At 41.3% G+C, this 20,628-nt stretch overlaps 2 protein-coding genes across 3 annotated transcripts in view; one reads left to right on the top strand and one right to left on the bottom strand.

Moving 5' to 3' along the window:
- The window catches only part of tap1 (transporter 1, ATP-binding cassette, sub-family B (MDR/TAP)), a 106,971-nt gene extending 88,350 nt beyond the window's left edge, over positions 1 to 18,621 (top strand). The window contains exons 1-13 of one of the 2 annotated variants that reach the window (XM_052066383.1): positions 11,156 to 11,331; positions 11,647 to 11,984; positions 12,518 to 12,749; positions 13,210 to 13,324; positions 13,406 to 13,536; positions 14,402 to 14,607; positions 15,466 to 15,663; positions 16,313 to 16,441; positions 16,516 to 16,704; positions 16,988 to 17,161; positions 17,437 to 17,596; positions 17,941 to 18,077; positions 18,196 to 18,621. In XM_052066383.1, coding sequence (XP_051922343.1) covers positions 11,649 to 11,984; positions 12,518 to 12,749; positions 13,210 to 13,324; positions 13,406 to 13,536; positions 14,402 to 14,607; positions 15,466 to 15,663; positions 16,313 to 16,441; positions 16,516 to 16,704; positions 16,988 to 17,161; positions 17,437 to 17,596; positions 17,941 to 18,077; positions 18,196 to 18,390 — 2,202 coding nt within the window. In that variant the 5' untranslated portion in view covers positions 11,156 to 11,331; positions 11,647 to 11,648 and the 3' untranslated portion in view covers positions 18,391 to 18,621. Of the gene's footprint in view, positions 1 to 11,155; positions 11,332 to 11,646; positions 11,985 to 12,517; positions 12,750 to 13,209; positions 13,325 to 13,405; positions 13,537 to 14,401; positions 14,608 to 15,465; positions 15,664 to 16,312; positions 16,442 to 16,515; positions 16,705 to 16,987; positions 17,162 to 17,436; positions 17,597 to 17,940; positions 18,078 to 18,195 lie in introns of those variants that run through there. The other variant, XM_052066384.1, reaches the window with a different exon arrangement.
- On the bottom strand, positions 497 to 11,146 carry notchl (notch receptor, like). Its single transcript, XM_052066379.1, has 12 exons — positions 11,043 to 11,146; positions 9,117 to 9,360; positions 7,266 to 7,410; positions 6,324 to 6,662; positions 5,722 to 5,954; positions 5,147 to 5,486; positions 4,244 to 4,383; positions 4,089 to 4,150; positions 3,877 to 4,000; positions 3,115 to 3,212; positions 1,981 to 2,303; positions 497 to 1,356 (listed from the first exon to the last, which is right to left on the bottom strand). Exons 2-12 carry the CDS (start codon positions 9,169 to 9,171, stop codon positions 837 to 839), a joined length of 2,379 nt encoding a protein of 792 aa, XP_051922339.1. The 5' UTR covers positions 9,172 to 9,360; positions 11,043 to 11,146; the 3' UTR covers positions 497 to 836.
- Positions 18,622 to 20,628: the final 2,007 nt, after the last annotated feature.

The raw sequence follows: 20,628 nt of genomic DNA, 5'->3' as shown, positions 1-20,628 counted from the left end.
CCCGGCTACTGCCCAAAGACAGCTGGGATAGGCTCCAGCACGCCCCGCGACCCTTGTGAGGATGAAGTGGATTGGAAAATGGATTCTTTTGAAGCTGAATTTGACAAAATTCATTTCCACTAGGAGGTTTTCAGAAGACCCAAACATAAAAGACCCACTTCCTCGACATTTTCCGGCATGGCTTCTCGAGACTTTTGTGAGCCTACTCTCGATAGACATGCTTACCAAATTTCTTGTCACTATAAGGCAAACTGTCTTTAAGGGCTGAATTTTTACAAAAACAACAGTGGTTACTATCGAGCTTGACCAGACCAAACGTAAATGGCTCACTTCCGATGTGTTTTCTGGCATGGCTTTTTGTATGTTTTTTTTTGTGGGTTTACTTAGAAATGCCTATGTTGCAACAGACTTTGTTGTTGTAGATGTGGACCCTGACGCAAAGAGGAAATAGATGGTAAGAGTTGAGGTAAAGTGTAATGATAAAAACAAGTCGGAATCATTTTGTGCAAATATGTTTAATATAACGATCAATGCATAATGGATGAAATATGATTAAGACCAACAAATGAGTTATACAAGACCAATGGAGGCGAATAATTTGGGAGAAATTTTTGTCTTTGGGCCCATCATGGCACTGAGGTGAGATGACAAAATACTCCCCCCCCCTCCCCCACACTACGCCACTGCATGGACTTTGCAAAGGAAGTATCGTCCTTACAGTGAACGCCTGCTGTATTGCAGTTCAATATTTGCACCCCGTGCTGGAGCTGTATCCACTGCGATAAACAGGAGTTCACTTTATTTGCATATTGTTCAATGGGTCTGTTTGCTCCTTTCTACAAGGCCGTTTGTGTGGCATCATTGGCATTATTTGACCTCTCTCCCCGAGATTTGGGCTCCGATCCTGAAGCGCTAACATTAGCTTGCTCTATTACGCTGCTACCGTCGTTGCTTCCGCCATTCACGAGTGTCTGGTGATCCGACTGGTTCGCGGGTTCCGGCGGAGGGGACACGATCACTCGTTCTATGTGCTCATTGGCTGTCCGTTCAGTCACAATCACGTAATTGGGTTCCAACTGGTGAGAGCTGGAGCGGCGCTGCAATGCATGCTGGGTACACGAGAAGGAACGCTGCCGGGGAGCGGGCTGCGGTGATAGGAAGTGAGGCGTCACTGCTCTGGGGGCTTCCTGTAGCCTCTCTCGGTCCTCATCCTCCGAGGTGACCTCTTGCAACGTGCTGATGGGCCGAGGGGAGCGGCCCATGACTCTCGGGGGCACCAGAGCGGTCGCTGATTGGTTGAGCTGTGGTCGCCAGTTTTGAGGGGATGGGTATTGGACACTGCCCATGGACCAGTTACTGTAAAGACATAATTTCATTTGAATGTTATCCTTGAATAGATTCTCTTTGACAAATTATGACAACAATTGGTTTATAAAATATTAAATTAGTACCCCAAGGCTCTATCTTTAGCATGCTTTCAGTTCCAATTTTCTTTCATTACATCAAGCACCAGATAACACTGTGATTAGTGAAAAAAACTACATTTTTAGGAAAAAGAAATTTATATGATCTAGTGGTTTTGTGTGTTCTTGTAATTAAATGGTTTCCATGGAGTTCCCCAAAGTTCTGTCGTTCACCCACTTGTACTGAACTAGTTCAGTTACATTATAAAATGTAAACTACTTTAAACTAAAACTGAGAGAAAAAAATATTAATTGGATAAGTTTTCAAGCCTCTCAACCCACTTGTGTTACACTAGTTTTTTTTTTTTTTTTTCAGATTCATCTATTTTGACACACTGCAGGGTGCTAGATACAGTGAAAGATGACTCCTGTGGGAGGAGTTATATTGACCATGAGTTCTCCCAGGCTCTGTCCTCAGCCCACTTATGTGCAAATGCAAATGGAAAATATTTAGTACAGTTGTAGATCTTGTATTTTAGCAGCTTTTAACCACCCACACACTCAGTTTCAAACTTACCTCTGTGGCGGTGGTGTCATATCCCGATGTGGCACAATCCCTGAAAAGGATGCACTCCGTCCTTGTGTCCCGACCCATGGAGAGTACATAAGCGCCCGCTCCTCCCACAGCATGTCGCTGGCTGCATCCATGGTGGTGGGCCCCCTCTGAATCTGGTGGGCCAGCAGGAGCTCCAGGACTTGGTGGTGCAAACCTTCCCTGGCCACGTCTACGGGGCGGCGACCCCTCCGGTCGTGGAGCTCCAAGTTGGCACCGTGGAGGAGCAGGAGTCTGGCGGTGTCGTAGCAACCATAGAAGGCCGACAGGAAAAGCGGCGTCTCACCCTGGTGTTGAAATACAGTGCAGTAAAACCATGTCTATACATCCATCCATTATTCGAACCGCTTGATCCTCCCGATGGTCGCAGGTGTGCTGGAGTCTATCCCGTCAGACTTCGGAGTATACATTTATACACAATTAACACATTCACAGACCCAGATTTTTTCAAACTCTACACTCCATTATTCGCTGAAAATTTTGCCTATTCCTATTTTTGTGCTGTTACAAAAACACACTAAGACACCACATGTTGTGGCAAATAGCAAATAGCATCTTGGTGCCAAGGAGCCAGGTTGCAATGAAGTAAAATCTTCTCTTGGACATGGCAAACCCCTGGCTAATATAAAAAGAAATGTTTTGGTCATCGTGTGGCATCTGCTCTGTTTGTGTTCTTCGCTGCTTCATGTTTTAAAGTAGCAGTTGTGTGACGGTTTACAATTTCCTGTAACATCTATCCAAAATTCTGTCAATGACAAGGTTGAGTGAACATTTTGTTTCGAACACCAAAATGTTCACTCAACCATGTTTTGTGTGTCAGTTTTACAGTAAACTTCAACAGGGAGTAAACAGTTTCTGACTTAGAAAACTATGCCAGCGCGAGGAATACAATAAAAACGGTTTTATAAGCTTTACGTACGTTTTGATGTTCAAATTTTTGAATCATCTTCGAGGCTTTAAACTCTATAAAAATCTCTATAAAGCAAATGCTCCCTTTCAGGAACATATGCCTGGCGATAAACAGGCATTCACCATCATTTTTTTTAATATTCATTATTTTATATCAGGTGCAGTGTTAACACGACAAACCAAGTGTACCTTATTATCTTGCATGTCCACAGCAGCACCATAACGAATGAGCGTCCTGGTCAGGGAGAGATGGTTCACTGAGCACGCCCAGTGCAGGGCCGACCTCCCTGAGAGAGGTAATGTGCGTTCCCGGTGGAGAGGGATGGGGATGGAAGAAGTGAGTGAGTAAGTCAGCCTATGAACAACCATTACACAACAGAGCCCAGAGTGAGAAAGGAGGGATGTGTTTGGACATGGGCGTATATGAAAAAGACAGAAGGAGGGGGACAATGCCAGGAAACAAAGTTAATGCTTCTTGATTAACTTTGTTCAGAGTCAGAGCAAGGCAACAGAGGGGCTGGAAGGAGAAAGAGAGGGGAAGACATGGAAGGAAGAAGGAGGTAAGTTACTCCGTCTTCATAAGGAATTGTCGCCACATGCTGTTTTTCTCCAAGGTTACTGTGGACTTTTTCATTGCATTTGAAGGTTACGAATGCATTGCGCAATGTTTCATGACATCTAAAAAGCAACTGTCTTGACCAGGGGATTATAAACTTTTGACAACAAGTACTGACTAAAAACAGTCTGTGTTTGACTTTCTGGCAGATCATGCTAACGTTAGCAGTCGCTGTTAGCATTTTAGCATTCACATGCCCAATCTCTTAAAACGTGCTGCCAATATTGCATACTTGAAATGACAATTTACTGTATTACTACTATTATATATTCACTATAGATTCATATTTATACTTCCAAGGTATTAATGAGGATAATGAGCATTGAGTATCTCACCAGTATGATCCGTGTTGTTGACAGACACTCCAGCTCTGAGCAGCTCAAGAACCACTCGATCTAGTCCACTGCGCACCGCACGGATCAAGACCACAGAACCATCCGGGCCACACCACTCAGCAGACTGACCACCAATTGCACAGCATATGTGACATTTATATATGAGCAAAAAAAAAAGTAGTCTGATAAAAATAAAAATCATGCGAGCAAACCTGCTGAGGTGGACTGAGCAGAGGGGGAGGCATACCGTTCCGGTCCCAGCCTAGGGAGGAAGCTGATGGAAAAGGTAAAAACTTCTGACATCAATGCATGCATCTCCTTATAATGGTAAGATGTACAGTATGTCTTGTGTTGGTTGTAACCTCACCTGGTGGTGGTCTACGAGGCTGTGATCCTCCCGCCCTGTAGTGTTTGTTGTCCTCTTGGCGTCCAACCGTCCTCACGTCCTCCAAGGAGCTCTGCGTGAAGTCTGTGTCACTAGCCATGTCCTGGTCTCTTTTGAGAGGCCTGAGCAAGACACGGTCAACATTAGGTACAGCAAACCAAAACGCCTAGACCTTTCTTTGAGCACTGCAACCTTCTCTCAGAATTTATACCTTCTCCCTGGACTACAACCTTCTTCAGGACTAGAATCTTTTATGGGGAATGGAACTTTTTCAGGGCTAGAACTGAGGACTACAAACTTCTCTTGGGACTCACACCTTATTTCTGAGCTACAAAACATTCCATGGGGCCTTATGCTATAAAATAGTACTTTCCTCTGAGACGAGAAGCTTCTCCCTGACAAACAACACTGTGTATTGACTACAACTTCTTCATCAGAACAAATTACTTCTCTGTGGGAATAAAACCTCTCAGTACCAGTAAAGTCCCTTGGGACTAAAAGCTTCCTGGGAACTATAACCTTCACTGGACATTAGCACCTTTTCAGAACTAATACCTTCTTCTGCGACTCAAATCTTCTCTCAGGACTGGAGCCTCCTCTTTGAATTAAAACCTCTTGAAATTAGAAGCTTACACAGGGACTGGAATCTTCTCTCGGGACAAAAACCTTGTCTCATGAGTTAAACCGCCCTTGGGCATTAGAACTTTCTCTTTGAGCTAGTACTTTATCCTGGGACTAAAACCTTATCTGAGGTTTATAACTTTCTCTCGGAACTAGGATCTTCTCTCAGAAATAGTACCTACCTTGAAGGTCTAAAACTTTCTCTGTGGATAAGGTACGAGTACCTATCCCCATGTTTTAGAAAGTAGTGTATACTGGTCTCACCTCATTCTCATAGCGTCCTCTCCCAGAGGTTCCCTCCTCCTCTTCTTTTCAGTCTCCTTGGCTTTCTTCTTCTTTCTTAGGCCTGTCTTGTCTTTGTCTTTGTCCTTCTCCCGGGCCAGCCTCCCCTTGGCCTCCTGCTGGGTGGCGGTTGCCGTCCAGGCCTTGGGGTTGCCATCTGTGGTGGTGGAGCGATGGCTCACCCGCTGGCCTCTTGCTCTGTGACCACTCCCTTCTCTCTGCCGCCTCACACGCCTCACCACCAGGAAGACCACCAGAGCCAGGGCCAGCAGCAGGCCCATGGCTATGGCAACTACAGCCCACAGCCACGCAGGCGTCGGCTCTTTAACACAAAACGATGGAGAAACGAGTCAATTCTGAGGTGTGACGTTTTAGCCAATTTTGGACATTTTCATTATTTACTAAAATACAAAATAAATTGAGTTTGAAAATTCTGCCCCCGAAGCCCATTTCCCTAAGCAACAATTTGGTAGGAATGTCTATCATGACGAGAATAACAAAAACATCTCAAAAAGCCATGGCTGAAAAGGACAGGAAACGGCATTTGACAATGCTACCTTTGACATTCTGTTTTCTGGTCCCCTCCCCTTCCTGCTCGTCTCGGCTTCCTATTTCATCCTGGACACCTCGGATGGCGATGACGGCCTTCAGGTCCGGCAGAGCCGGATAAGCTACAGTTTTCCGCAATATGACTGCCCTCATGAAGCTAGCCGCCTCGGTGGCATGAGGGAAACAGGTAGAGGGCTGGCGGGAACATGGACGGTTGTCCACTTGGAGAAAAATCAGGGAACTGAGAGACATTATTGAACACGCGGTAAGAAAAAAATACCAATATTGACTTGTACAGTCCAATTTTCCCTCATGATCTAGTATCATTGTATTATCATTAAAAATGTCTTTAATGAAATGCAATACAAATTCAATATTTTTTATATGCAGTGGTACCTTTAGATATGAATTTAATTTGTTCATCAAAAGATTGGAAAGCATTGAAATGAGCGTAAATGGAGCACCACAGGGCTGTGTACTAGTTCCACTGGTTTTCCTAATCGAAAGCACAATACAATCTATCTTTATTATATCGCACTTTCACAACAGCTGCAGCTGAAACAAACCCATTATCCCTACTCAAATCAAAAACGTTTTTCGCAGCACTCACCCATTAGCATCACCTGCTGATGTCTGAGCTAGCAGATCAACAAGCTGCTGGGGATCGAAATCGAACAAGTTCCTGTTTGCGGCGAGTGGCGCAGAGCCCCTCAGCACCAGTGGTGTCCGCAGCAGGATGCTGAGTGCCCACAGCAGCGATGTGTTGGCAAAGGTGGAGCCAGCCCCCTTATGCGGAATGGCAGCGTGCACCACCAGGGTGCCCTTGGCCCACAGGGCGCTCTGATGAGTGTAGCAGTCACCACCATCCCACCCGCAGGCGGCGCTGTCACAGCCCTTGTCGCACTGAGAGTTGGCATAGTGGTTGCGGCAATACGGAATGTGGCCTGGACTAAGAAGCAAAAATGCGTCACATTTAGTAAGTACACTTGCCCAATCTTAACATGGCAACACTTTGCAGAAGCGAGTGAGAAATGAATGCTGGCCTATTTCTTTTTAGCCAAGCAATTGAAAATGCTTTAAAAAATTTTTTTTAAACTACATTCAACTCGAAATTACATTTACGATCATTTAAAAGCATTTTGGTGGAATATAAAAATATACATAAAATATATATAAAATATTAAAATTAGCCCTCCAACAAGTAAATATATTTATATTTGAAAATATGGCTTACATTTAATGAAATATTTTACATACAAATCCTAGGGTAAATCTAGTTAAAATATTATTTTTGTGAATTTGATATCGAATATGTAGTTTTTAAATAAATTAAATATTTACACAAATGTTTCAAATAAAATGAAAACACAAAAAATAAATGATATTTCATAATTGAAAAAAACATTAAACATGAATAATTTACAAAATGAAAGGTTTTTTTTCTTTAATGAGTTTAAAAAAATGAAAATACGGTAATAAAATAAATCAATAACATTCTATTTCTGCGACAACAGTCCATTTATACGGATTTGAGGTGATGAAAGAGTCTTACTTGCAATGTCCCCTGTCCTTGAGGCAATCCATTCCATCTCGGAGACACTCAGGCTCCATGCACTCTCTGTCACATGACCCATCTCCAAATTTCTCTTTACACTTTCTGCTGGCGGGACACTGCCCCCATGGGTCGCTGGACATCACTGTGGAAATACAGAGGCCCAACAAAAAGGGCCATCAATCCATTTTCTCACTTAATATGAATTTATTTGTGTGAAATGTTTTATTGGGCAATTTGTAGAGTTCAAAACACTTCCTCACTGATGTGCACTGCATGCACTGAGAGGATTGCTGTAAATAGAGAGGAGCTACAAAATCACAGTGTTGACAACATCGTAAGTAATCTTTATGAACCCTCAAGCAACAAATTTTCCCAAAAGCTCAACTTGATGCTTTTTCTATGTGCAACTCATTTTTGTGAGTTGCATATATGCCATCATTTTTGTGAACAAAGCAAAAAAAAAATCTGAGATTTTATTTTGAGACCATATCACCTAAAGTGACTTAGCTGGTTTGTCTACTTGATTTGAATATGCCGAGTGTTTTTCTTTTGTAATCGCACCATCTGTGTGGGTGACACAAATAACGTCTTTCATTGTTTTTCAGCATGCATGCAGTACAAGACGTGACCAGTGCTTCCTGATCTTGGCGTGTTAAATGCGAACAGGAAGTGAGGCCAAGGGGACCCGACATCAACAGGAAGTTTCCAGGGGAAACCAATTGCAAACGGGAAACCAAGACGGCGCTGGATAAAGGTCAGAGTTGGTTGGTATGGCGACCGGGTATGTGATGGAGAGGAACAATGGGGCTTAGCAGGTGGGCGTGGCACAAAAAGCATACAACGGCCTAGGTGGAGAGTCAAGTTGCAATTACAACAATGACCAAATGCAACATTGATATGTGTTTGACTGTGTAATAAAATATTTTCATGCATTTCTTGAACTAAATTTTTTTAACTTTCAACATGTGCAATAGTGGAGGTTCTGCTGTATACCGCTTGTAAATATAGAGCTATCGTCTTTTGGTACTTTTAAAAGCTGACTACTATCTTTAATCACATGGCAAATATTGAACTTTTATCACTTTTATCTATAGATCCTTTACAGCACTTGTGTCAAACTCAAGGCCCGGGGGCAGATCCGGGCTGCTATGTCATTTTATGTGGCCCTCTAAAACAAATCCTGTGTATCGATTCGCATGATTCTTGCTAAACTCAGCAGAAACTGTACAGAAATGTCAAATTGTCATGTGTAATGAATGAAGTTGAGATTTTGCTATAGCTTTGTTACCCTGTTTACATTCACTTGAGCAATAATGATAATAATGGTATAAACGTAATTTAGTCAATCATAAATCAGATGAGAACAAGAATGCAACCAAATCTGGGGCTTTCAACTGTTCATGTTTCATGAAACAATGACTTGTAAACACGTTGAGTGCACTTTTTAAGCACTGAATGTAAATAAATAAAGTACACATCTATTACAAAAAAACAAGTCTACCAACTGACCCAAATGGAGTTGTTGTTTCTTCTTTTTTTTTTTCAAAATTGCAGGTTTTGCAATTTCAAAATTGCATTCTACTACATTTTCATGTCAATTTGAATTTGATTAATTTTTCAGTCCCAGTCGCCATCCATTCATTCATCCTTCCGTCATCCATCCATCCATCCAGCAATTCACAATCTAGCGGCAGTCTGAAATCAGAGCTTTCCCCACAAAATGGATTTTTCTTTTTTCTATTCTTTCATCTGTCAATTTGTTTTAAAATCAAAACATTAAAATCCTGCCCCATAATAATACGATAGTCCATTACATGATCCAAAGATGGTGAGTTTCCAGACCGTTACCTTGTCTTGTGCAGCTCAGTCCTAGGAGAATGGAAATGTGCAGAGTCCACGTCATCTTCAACACATCCAGCTGCTTACTACAACTTTTTACCAATCCAGTGTTACGCTTCTAACAGCTCATAGGGCTGACAGCAGCAGCAGCACCTTCTTCTCAAAGCAACACCCGCTTCAGTTTGTTCACCAGACCTTTTCATTTTTGTTGTTTCCCGGAGGCTCTTGCGGATATCTGGACGACTTCCTGCCACTGTGTGCAGAAGAATAGAGCGTCTGTGACTCACAATGTCAAATGCATTGGCAAAAAAGAAAAAAAATGCAGTGTTAACAATGCTGTTTTAAAAGTTCATTTCTAAAGAAATGACCCTGTTTTACACTTCGTTTACAGATAAAAAATAAGAATGCTCATTTTCTATTGAATTTTTTAGTTCATTGTCAGTGGATTTACTGAAATTCAAAGGAACTTCCAAGGCTCTGTGCTTGTGCCACAGTTTTTTTCACGACTTGACTCATATACCCTTCATCAAATGTAGAGTTTCAAGTAAGGGTGCACTGTATATCGAAAAATGTTGTCAGCGCAATAATGACACATGCGTTATGCATATTGCAAAGACAATAAATAATATAAATAGGCCTCTGGCAAATATACATACATACATATATATATGTATGTATATATATATAACGGGAAACAACAATATATATATTGAGCACCAGAGCCATCGAGGCCCAGATATACCACACCAGACAAGACCCAAGGTGTAGGTTGTGCAAAGAGGCACCTGAGACGATCCAACACATAACTGCAGGGTGTAAGATGCTGGCAGGGAAAGTCTACATGGAACGCCATAACCAGGTGGCTGGCATAGTCTACCGAAACATCTGTGCGGAGTATGGACTGGAAACCCCAAGGTCAAAATGGGAAACACCTCCGAAGGTGGTGGAGAATGACAGAGCAAAGATCCTGTGGGACTTCCAGATCCAGACTGACAAGATGGTAATGGCGAACCAACCAGATATCGTGATCATAGATAAAGGGCAGAGGAAAGCCGTTGTAGTGGATGTAGCGGTCCCAAGTGATGGAAACATCAGGAAGAAGGAACATGAGAAACTCGAGAAATACCAAGGGCTCAGAGAGGAGCTGGAGAGAGCCTGGAAGGTAAAGGTGACAGTCGTGCCTGTGGTGGTCGGAGCACTCGGGGCAGTGACCCCCAAATTAGATGAGTGGTTGCAACAGATCCCGGGAACAACATCGGACATCTCAGTCCAGAAATGTGCAGTGCTGGGAACAGCAAGGATACTGCGCAGAACCCTCAAGCTTCCTGGCCTCTGGTAGAGGACCCGAGCTGAATGAGGGACGGACACCACCCGAGGGGTGAGATGAGGATTTTATATATATATATTCCCGTTGTTTCCCGTTATATATAACGGGAATATATATATAATTCTTGATCCGCCTTGTCGCATTTTCATAACTGGATGAAATTTAGCAGTCATATGTTTCATTACGGTACTTTCTTTTGAGACATGTTAAATTTCACAATTTCAATATTCCAATATTCAACACCCATACCACGTATTGTATATATTTTTTTCCAAAACAGTGCAACCTAAATATCATAAAAAAAGACGACTATACACAAAAACTTAGGTAAAATACATCACCACACAAGTATGTTGCCATATTTGTAATTTCCCCATTGCGGGACAAATAAAGGATATCTTAATAAATAAATAATCAATTTAGCTAATTAGCTAACCAGCTGTTTATTTCAGTTTTTTATCCTATTGTTTCTTCTGTAGTTGCATCTGCATGACAATTATATAGGAGGGTAAATTCTCATACAAAACCATAAACGCTCTCTGAGCTGGAGTATGAATTGAGTATGAATTAGGGAAATATTTAAATACATAATTGGAATTTACAATTACCTGCAGAGTAGTTTGTCCAAGTAAGGATTCTGTACAAAATGGTTACTTCCAACTGCAAATCAAGTACCGGTAACCGGATATAGTATGTCTACTACAGGAAGTGCTACAATAGTTGTTAACTTTCGCTTTCACTATGACGACGACAAACAGATTTTCCGTTGCTTGAGAATGTGTTGTCATCTTTCTAATGAACTATATATCCCTAACACAGTATTAACGAATTGAAGTTCTATTGGGGATTTCATTTGAGCCCTGAAGACTGTTTGGCGCCGTTTACGTTTGATATACAGTAAGTACAGTACAGTATACACGTGGAATGGTTGGGTTGAGTATGAACTGATTTTTTTTCGACGTCTTCACCGGTATTGCAATGACAGCATTACACAAACCGATCATGTGCGAAGGTTTTATCGTGATTTTTTGTTAAGGTGAATAACTTTCTGACTTGGCGTTGGTGGTGAATGTGAAAGCGAAAATAAAAAGATCCTAATTTGGAGCTGCATTGAGCATGATGTTGTGCTAAACAATAAAATGGCAAAATGAAGGTTCATTTTACTGTACAGGTGTACTTAACATGCCTCAGGATAATCTTTTGTGTGTGCAGACATGTCCAAAGTGGGTGCCTTGTTCCTGTTGCTTTTTGCGTGCATGGATGCGTGCGTTCTGAGCGTCCTGCGCTCCCTGCAGCTGTCGCCACAAAACCTCCTCTTCTTCAAGTGCCCTCCACTCATCGCCTTATGGGGAGGAGAGTTGACCAGGGCTGTCTTCCTTCTCCTCCTGCTGCTGCTGCAGTGTGCCGATAGTCTCTCGTGGGCCAGAGGCTTCGGAGCTGTCCAGAGCATCCTGGTCCTGTGCTTGCACCTCCCGACTTACGCGACTCTTCTCCATGCTCTAGGCTGGGCTGCTGAGGAGGAGATGTGGGGTTGGCACTCCTGGGAAAGGGTGAGAAATAAACACTTTCATAACTCAAAACTTCCACATACCTTCAATTATTGGTACTTTAATTTGGTGGAAAGGAAATGCATATGGTTCAAGCTAAACTTTATTGGAAATCCGGTTCCTGGAACTTGCCAGTATAAAATCCAGGAGCCTTTTGTTCATGATGCTTGAATTTTACCACAAGTATCAAGACCTAAAGGTTTGGATGGAAAAGGAATGCAAGTGGGATTTTTGTTGGAAAGTAAAAAGGGGCCAAAACTAAAGGTTCATTGAAATTTAGGTGGAAATGTGGCATTGGTTTCAGAAACTGCAAGTAGCAAGAACTAAAGTTATCCGGAACTTTAGTTGGAAATGTAGTTTCAGGAACCTTTAGTTTTGGTACTTGCAGTTCCTGGAACAAGAGCCACATTTCACCTTAAGTTGCAGGTATATTGTGTTCTTGAAGCTCCTTTCCTGCAAGAACGAAATGTTCTTGTAACTTTAGGGACTGAGATCCAATTGTGTTAAGGAGACTGACGATGAAAACATTTGTGAAGATGTTTCAGGGTTACCTGGTAATGATGGTGTCGTGGATATACTGGACTCAATACGTCCAGTCTTTGCTGGTGTCTTTGTCTCTCACCGTGTCATCTGTGTGGAGGCCGATGAGCAGCAAACAAGAACCCAAAAAGAAGGCCACCTCGCCTTTGAGGAGACTGATGCGATTCATGCGGCCTCACTTTGGTTGCTTTTTGGCTGTGATGCTTTTGGTGGGGCTCTCCTCCTTTTGTAAGTTCTTTCATTCAGTTTCACACACATGAACGACACCTTTGAGTCTTCAACAAACCTAATGAACATGATTTTGAAAAGATGAGAGTCAATTTAGTCTACGATGATCCTAATAAAACTGTAATCCATCCATTTTTTCACTTTGGGGTTGTGGGGTTAGTCGAAGCAGAGAAGCCTAAATTTGCCTCTCCACTTCGGCCCATAACAACCAGGACAGCCCCACATCGTTCGCCTTTTGGAATTCCGCGCGGATCTTGTCCACCCCCTGAATTCCCAAGTTGCTTTTTACTGTCACCACCTTGGCAACTTTAATCCCAGACCAACCCCATTTAAAAAAAAACGAAACAAACCTTTACATACATGTTTTGTCAACATCCAAAACACAATTGTCCGAATTTGCATGGACACGTTTTCTTTTCCTGTTGCACTGAAAGTCATGTGTTTTTTTTTATTTTTTCAGGCGAGATGGCGGTCCCTATGTACACTGGTCGAGTGACGGATTGGATCCAGAACCAGGGGAAGCCTGACGCTTTCACAGAGGCCATTACAATTATTGCAATCATGGCTGCTGTCAGGTATAAATAAGGATCTGTTTTTTTTTAAAAATCCATTTCTGCATGTTCATTTCAAGATGTGTTTCCATTGTTTTGTTCCAGTGCGGTGATGGAGTTCATTGGGGACTTGATATACAATGTCACCATGAGTAACGTTCACTCTACAGTCCAGGCAGACGTCTTCCAGGCTGTTCTCAAACAGGAGATCGCCTTTTTTGACAGCACACCTACAGGTTATTTATGGTTATTCCATTCCAGATGATGGGTGAAAATCTGCAACATATATAGGTTTAAAAAAAAAGGAAGAGTATTTAAAAATTTCCCCTAAAGTTTTCCATGCTTTGAAAGCATTCAAAATATTTTTAAAACACACTGAAACACACTCCCTATTAAGGTTTCCTGTAACACTGACACAGAAAACAAAATAAAATTATACATTGTATTTTTGAACATCAAAAAATGTTCAAACATACTGTTTCGGAAATCCGGTAGTATAATGCGATACCCCATAGACAAGCTAAAAGAAATTAGCATAGTTGTTTGAGTAATTTGCATTACGTCGCAAGCCAAAATTTGGAAAAGAAAGCGGCAGCACTGCACCAAAAATACTTGCCAACTGGCATCATAAAGTAGAAAAAGAAATGGAAGAAGAAGAACATAAAGAAGATGGAAAAGAAAAAGAAAAAAGTAGTTATAGCAATTGATGTGACATGTATGCCGTTTGCTGCTGCCTCTCGTGGCAACAAATTTCTCCAGCTGCCTTGCTCGTTTAGCGAGTGTTATCTGCCACAAGGATTTACTATTTACCGGTACATAGATAGGATCAAGCGGCTCGGAAGATGAATGAATGAATATATTATTTATATTGTCTTTTTATATGTTTTTAGACAGTATATTTTCTATATTAAAATCAAATGACAAAAAAATATACATGTAGGGTTTTTGGGGGTTGGGAGGTTATAAAAAATTCCTGGAATGTCAATCGTTTTAACGGGGAAAACTGATTTGATGTATGTGTAAAATTGCAAAGTTGCAAATCTTGGTCCTCGAGCAAATTGCACTTGTAAGTGAAAGTACCATTGTCTTGCGCTTTTGCAGGTAACCTGGTGTCACGCATCACGACAGACACCAACACCATGAGCGAGGCACTGAGTGAGAGGCTGAGCCTCCTCATGTGGTACACGTTTCGCATGCTCTTCGTGTTCTTCTTCATGGTCAAGCAGTCGTGGAAATTGTCCCTGCTGACGTCCATGGGGCTGCCTGTCATCTGGGTTTTGCCAAAGTACACCGCGCACATCCGCGAGGTAACTGACGACAAAAATGAAAGAAAAAAAAAACCCTGCCAAAAACATACATGGCTGCTTGAGAGTTAATATCCGAAAATGTTCTGCACTATCCGGCGCTTCGGTGTATACGGTCTACTTTCAATGATGGCCTATTTTTAAACTGTTTTCATATATAGGGTGCACCGCATTGTGAGGCCCATAGAATAGAAGCTTCAATAGTGGCTGTGGTTGCATTATGCATCCACTAGATGGAGCCACACTCAAGTGAATACAATACAATACAGCTTTATTTATATAGAGCTTCCACAACTGCTGCAGCTGTAACAGAGCGCTGTAACTGAACATACCCCGTCCAAGATATCAGAATATTGATACATATATAAGGCGCATCGGATTATACTGCGCACTGTCGGCTTTTGATAAAATTGAAAGAAATTGGAATTATATTCGGACTCCGATGCGAAGACTGAATACCAGAAAATGAAAACACCTGTAACAGAAGCACCCCAATCTCATCTCAACACTTGCAGTCGAGTCGTCGATAGCAGCAGCTCCCGACTCTGTTGACCAAGATTTATTTTAGAAGATTATAGAAGAGGATGGCATCCGGCTCAAGCTAATCCGTTTTATCCAGGCATACTCCCTTTCAACCAAGCTTGAGTCTAATGTACGTGTATTTGTAAAGATTCATCACAATATTGAATCATCCATAAATAAGCCTTCCATTTTGTCGATTTCAGAATCTTTCACTACCTTAACAGCGTTTTCCCATTCCGAGAGTTTTCCACGAAGCTAACACTACCTAACATACCGTACTTCTTTTGTTGTGTGCAAAAGACACCGTAACCTAATTTGCTGTCTTTGAATATTGTGTAGAGAATATCAGTGAAGATTCAAGACGCTCTAGCGAAAGCCAATCAGGTGGCCACAGAAACCTTTTCCTGCATCAAGACGGTGAAGTGTTTTGCCAATGAAGACGGTGAGACAAAACGCTACGAGCGCTGCATGGAGGACTTGTACGCTCTGAACAAGATAGAGGCGGCGGCATATGCCGGCACAACTTCGGCCAGCAGTGTGAGGATCATGCACTGTCAACACACCAAACATACTTTAACCCTTTTCATGCGTGCCTGTAACCTGATAACATGAGAAGCTGTCCACTGTAGTAACCGCTGTCCCTATAAGGGTTAATCTAAATTTTCAATGGACATAAAGTACCTATTTTCAGTCAGCGCAAAGACAGTTTTTTCTTTGGTGAATATAACATACATTTTATTGTCTCATACAAAACAAAACGTGCGGATAAGCAGTCCAAAAAAATAAAAAATACAGCGATAGATTTGGTGCAACTATCTTCACCAAGTCAGCCATTGATCAAAATGGCCGATTCCAAACTCACAACTTTTATCACTTGTCCATATATCAGAATGAACATGAGCACCAGCTAAACATAGCAAAAGACAATTTGGATTATTCACCAAACCTCAAATACATTTTTTTTTAAATTAAAGACGGTTTGAAATCTTCAACAACCTCAACTAGATTTACAGAAACACAGAAGACAATTTAGTAAACTTAAAATGTAATTCTAAAGACTGAAGTGAAATTGGATTACTCAACAAATTTGAAGTTCTTCGTAAATATTAAAGACACGATTGAATGTTTCAATTTTTTTGATTTTTTTATTTTTCTTTTCAAATTAATTATTGTATTGCGTTCCCAGATGACCACTCTCATCATGAAGGTGTCCATCCTGTACTACGGAAGCATGCTGGTGACCCGAGGGACTGTCAGCAGTGGGGAGCTTGTCTCCTTCATCCTCTACGAGCTCCAGTTTGCTTCGGCTCTGACTGTGAGTCATCAATTCAAAGGGTTTTGTATCCATTATAAATAACAAATAATCATGTGTCATATGCCATTCTGCAGGCCTTACTGCATTCGTACCCGGAGGTGAAGAAGGCTGTGGGAGGCTCTGAGAAGATCTTTGAGTATTTGGAGCGGAAACCTCAAATACCCCCAGAGGGAACCTTGGCTCCTAAATGCCTGAAGGGACACGTTCAGTTCCAAAATGTCAAGTTTGCCTACTCCAACGACATAGACAATGTCATCCTCAAGGTTCGTTACAACCGATATGTTTTCGTCGAGATCGACTGAGCGCAACGAATGTCTTGCTTTTTCGTAAATAATCAAAGACATGACATTTGAAATCTTCACCACACCATATGTGCATGAGAAAGAAAAAAAATACAATTTCGAGCCTTCAACAAACCCAAGTTGATCCAACATGCACAACATAAAGGACACCATCCAGATTCCAACAGACCTAAATCATTTATTTTTGCAAATGTCAAAGGTGCTTTAGTCTTGCTTGATGCTAATATCAGCCTTTCTCTACCAGGACGTGTCCCTGGAAATTAAACCTGGGCAGATCACTGCGCTGGTGGGGCTCAACCGATCCGGGAAGTCCACCTGTGTCAAGCTATTGGAAAGGTTTTATCAACCCCAAGGCGGACAAATTCTTCTGGACGGGGAGCCACTGGACAGTTACAAAGATGCTTATCTTCGGCAGAAAGTGAGTGAAAGCAACTTTTTGGGATGTTTAAGTCAATTAAGATAAAATCGAAGTTAATTCATTGATTATGTGAATCACATTTTTTCAGGAGAGTACAGCGGTCCCAAACGTTTTTTTTTTTTTTGCACCACAAAATGGTTTTACATAAAGACATATTTTGACAGAAAGGCATAAAGACCAATGACACCTGATGAAAAATACAACAGTTCATCTTTTATCTTATTGCAGTTGAAATAAATGCATTTAACAAATCGACTTCCCACTCCTGCCCTCAGATCTCTGTGGTAAGCCAGGATTGTGCCCTGTTCGCCCGTTCTGTGCGGGAGAACATCAAGTACGGCTGCCCGGACGTCAGTGATGAGGACATGTACCAGGCTGCCCGCTTGGCAAGCGCCCATAACTTCATCATGGGGCTGTCCAACGGTTACGACACAGGTACCACCATTAGTACTTGCAAAGCGGGTGGAACATTTAAGGAATGTTGCTTGAAAATTTCATTGGAATATTAACCAACAATATTCAAGTTCCCAATTAAGATGTATTCAGTTTTGCTATTCCCATGAATTCCATATTGACTCTGTCCAGTGGGATGTCCGAAACGCGGACACCCCAATCATGTAAAGATTTTTTAAATGACAAAAATTGACGTGTTTTTCACACAATAGCGACAATATGTCAATTCCCATGGAAAAATTGTTGAAATGTTGCCGCCCTTGCCACCACCAGTTTTTCCAAGTGCATGTTGGAAATGTGATAACAGTTACTGCTCTGTTTTTAAGATGCCGGCGAGAAAGGGGGACAGCTATCTGGCGGTCAGAAGCAACGTATTACCATTGCCCGGGCCTTAATTCGACAGCCCACTATCTTGGTACTAGACAACGCTACCAGTGACTTGGACTCTGAAAATGAACAACAGGTAATTAAAAAAAAAAACATCCTAACAATTATACACTTATTATCTTGAGTGGACCTGACTTAAAGATGGAAGAACGCACAGCTCGTGCTCACTGTAATGTGGCTGTTGTGCCCAACAGGTCTACCAGGCTTTGCTAAGCGAACGTGTCAACAATTGCTCCGTGCTTCTGATCTCCACCAAGATGAGCGTGGTGGAGAGGGCCGACCACATCATCGTCTTACATGATGGCATGGTCGAGGCAGAGGGCCCCCACCACCAGCTACTGGAAAACAGCCAGCTCTACGCTCAATTGGTGAAAAAGGAGATGCAATGAAAGATTCCATGTGTATGGGGCCACTTCTTTAGTGTCTTTAGCGCAGATTAAATTTATTTTCATTCAAATCCAATGCATTACGATGTAATGTTGTTGTTTCTGCTTGATAAATACACGTGTATATTTGTGAATACAGTAATCCCTCACTCTAACGCGGTTCACTTTCCGCGGCGTTTCGCGGATTTTTTTAGTGCAATTTTTAATTATTTTGTTTTAAACAGTGAATTGCGTTCTGCATCTTGATTGGCTAAGGCGCTGACCGACGTGAAGAGTCTCCGCACCTTGTCTCTGTACAGCTTGCCAAATTTTCCTTTGCAAATTTTTGTCTTGGTTTCATCGTATCAGTGGCGGAAGCTGGTCTGTCAAGGAGGGGAAGCTCAATTTCGGCCTACATCATAAAATGTGTCTGTTTATTTACACGTGAATTCTACTCTCCATTCCTTTGCAAAAAAAATGAAAAGGATTCCTTCTTCATAAGATCGGTGATTGGCTCATTTTGCTGCCAATCAAAAAGATTCAGTCTCAGACAGATCATCCAATCATCATGCAGAAAACCTGAGCTTCCTGGCCGGCCTATAAAGGCCCACTGTCCATAGACTCCCAGAGACGCTGAGCGTCCAATGGACGGGACAAAACCAGCATTTATCCAATGACTCGTCTTGTTTCAATGCATTGGGACAACCTACCCTGCACTCTCTCAACGCTCAGCGTCCACACAGTTGAAAGCACAGTGAAGCTGTGGGAATGAATGAAAAGACAGTCGCGTTGTAACCAGTAATAAGAAGCTGATTCGGAACCAATGTTGAGCGTGTTGTAGCGCATATTTAGTCAATGACTTGTCCACACAATTGTAGGTACACACATACCTGTACATATATTTGATCACGTACTTTGTGACATTTTAGGGGGAGCTGAGCTAACCTTGTAGTCTTAGAGCAGTTGCCTCTGCATTGTTTACATAGTTCAGGATTGTATAATAACTGTAAAAAATAAGGCTGACTATCAAGTACCAAGTACAACTTTGTCAAATGTGCTGAAATGTAGACATTTGGTTTGGTTTGGTTTGGTTTGTTTGTTTATTGAACATAAAACATATACAGTACTAATTTGACAGAAAATAAGGTAGATAAAAAAGTAAAAGAAAGAAATCAGTCTTCATTCAACACAGTTATTATGTTCAAGGGAGTAGGATGAAGTAAAAAAACGTATCTAGTCCTACCCCGTTATGTGTTTATATCTACTAAATCATTTTTATATCAATCAGAAAAGAAAAAGTAAGAAGAAGTCTCCATTAAGGCTCATACTTTACCCTTAACCATGATATTTTCACAACTTTTGGTTTGTATCGGGATTATATACATCCTCACTCTGGCACTCTTGTGTCAATTTTCTCTTGTATTCATAATGGATATTGCAATACCTTTCTCTATTTATCAACTTAGTTCTGATTTATCATTATATTTAATGTTTAGAATTTATCATTTTAACTCTGATTGGTGTAGGTTGTTTGTACTATTTTTTGAATTCAGCAAGCGATTTACTCATTTTTAGGTCCGTTTCGAGATTATTCCACAGATTAACACCTTTGCTAGATACACTTCTTTGCTTGATGTTTGTTCTTGTTTTGAGTTTTTTGAATAAGTTGGTACCTCTTAATTCATAATTGCTTTCTCGAATTTCAAAAAACTTCTGAATGTTTTGGCAGAGCAGGTTATTGTGTGCTTTCGTCCCTTTCAGATTTTTTTGGCATAAATCCTACTTCACTGATTTCACTTATCACTGGTTCTTTTTGGAACATGACCCCCGTGATAAACGAGGGATTGCTGTACACGTGTATTTTTGTGATACTGCTTCTTTGACCTTTTAATTTCTGGTATGAATAAAGTATTCGTCTGGCTGGCTGTTCTTGCTATACATCAAGTTATGCTTTTCCACTGGCATTTTTTGGGAATATACAGTATATACAAGTGTGCGTGTGTGTGTGTGTATACCTATATATAGGTATACAGATATATATCTATAGATAGATAGATAGATAGATAGATAGATAGATAGATAGATAGATAGATAGATAGATAGATAGATAGATAGATAGATAGATAGATAGATAGATAGATAGATAGATAGATAGATAGATAGATAGATAGATAGATAGATAGATAGATAGATAGATAGATAGATAGATAGATAGATAGATAGATACCTATCTGCTGAGACATTTTGCATGAATAGTAAGAT

The sequence above is a fragment of the Hippocampus zosterae genome, chromosome 5, assembly GCF_025434085.1.
Source record: "Hippocampus zosterae strain Florida chromosome 5, ASM2543408v3, whole genome shotgun sequence".
NCBI classification, from domain to species: domain Eukaryota; kingdom Metazoa; phylum Chordata; class Actinopteri; order Syngnathiformes; family Syngnathidae; genus Hippocampus; species Hippocampus zosterae.
This window is presented reverse-complemented; position numbering and strand designations above follow the sequence as displayed.

What these genes read in the sequence shown, in the direction of transcription:
- notchl (XM_052066379.1), bottom strand. Translation starts at nt 9,171, where the DNA reads ATGACGTGGACTCTGCACATTTCCATTCTCCTAGGACTGAGCTGCACA. An exon ending in CAGAAAACAGAATGTCAAAG is followed by an intron (nt 5,487 to 5,721) that starts GTAGCATTGTCA and finishes TTTGTGTTAAAG; the next exon opens with AGCCGACGCCTGCGTGGCTG. An exon ending in TGGACATGCAAGATAATAAG is followed by an intron (nt 2,304 to 3,114) that starts GTACACTTGGTT and finishes TTTCAACACCAG; the next exon opens with GGTGAGACGCCGCTTTTCCT.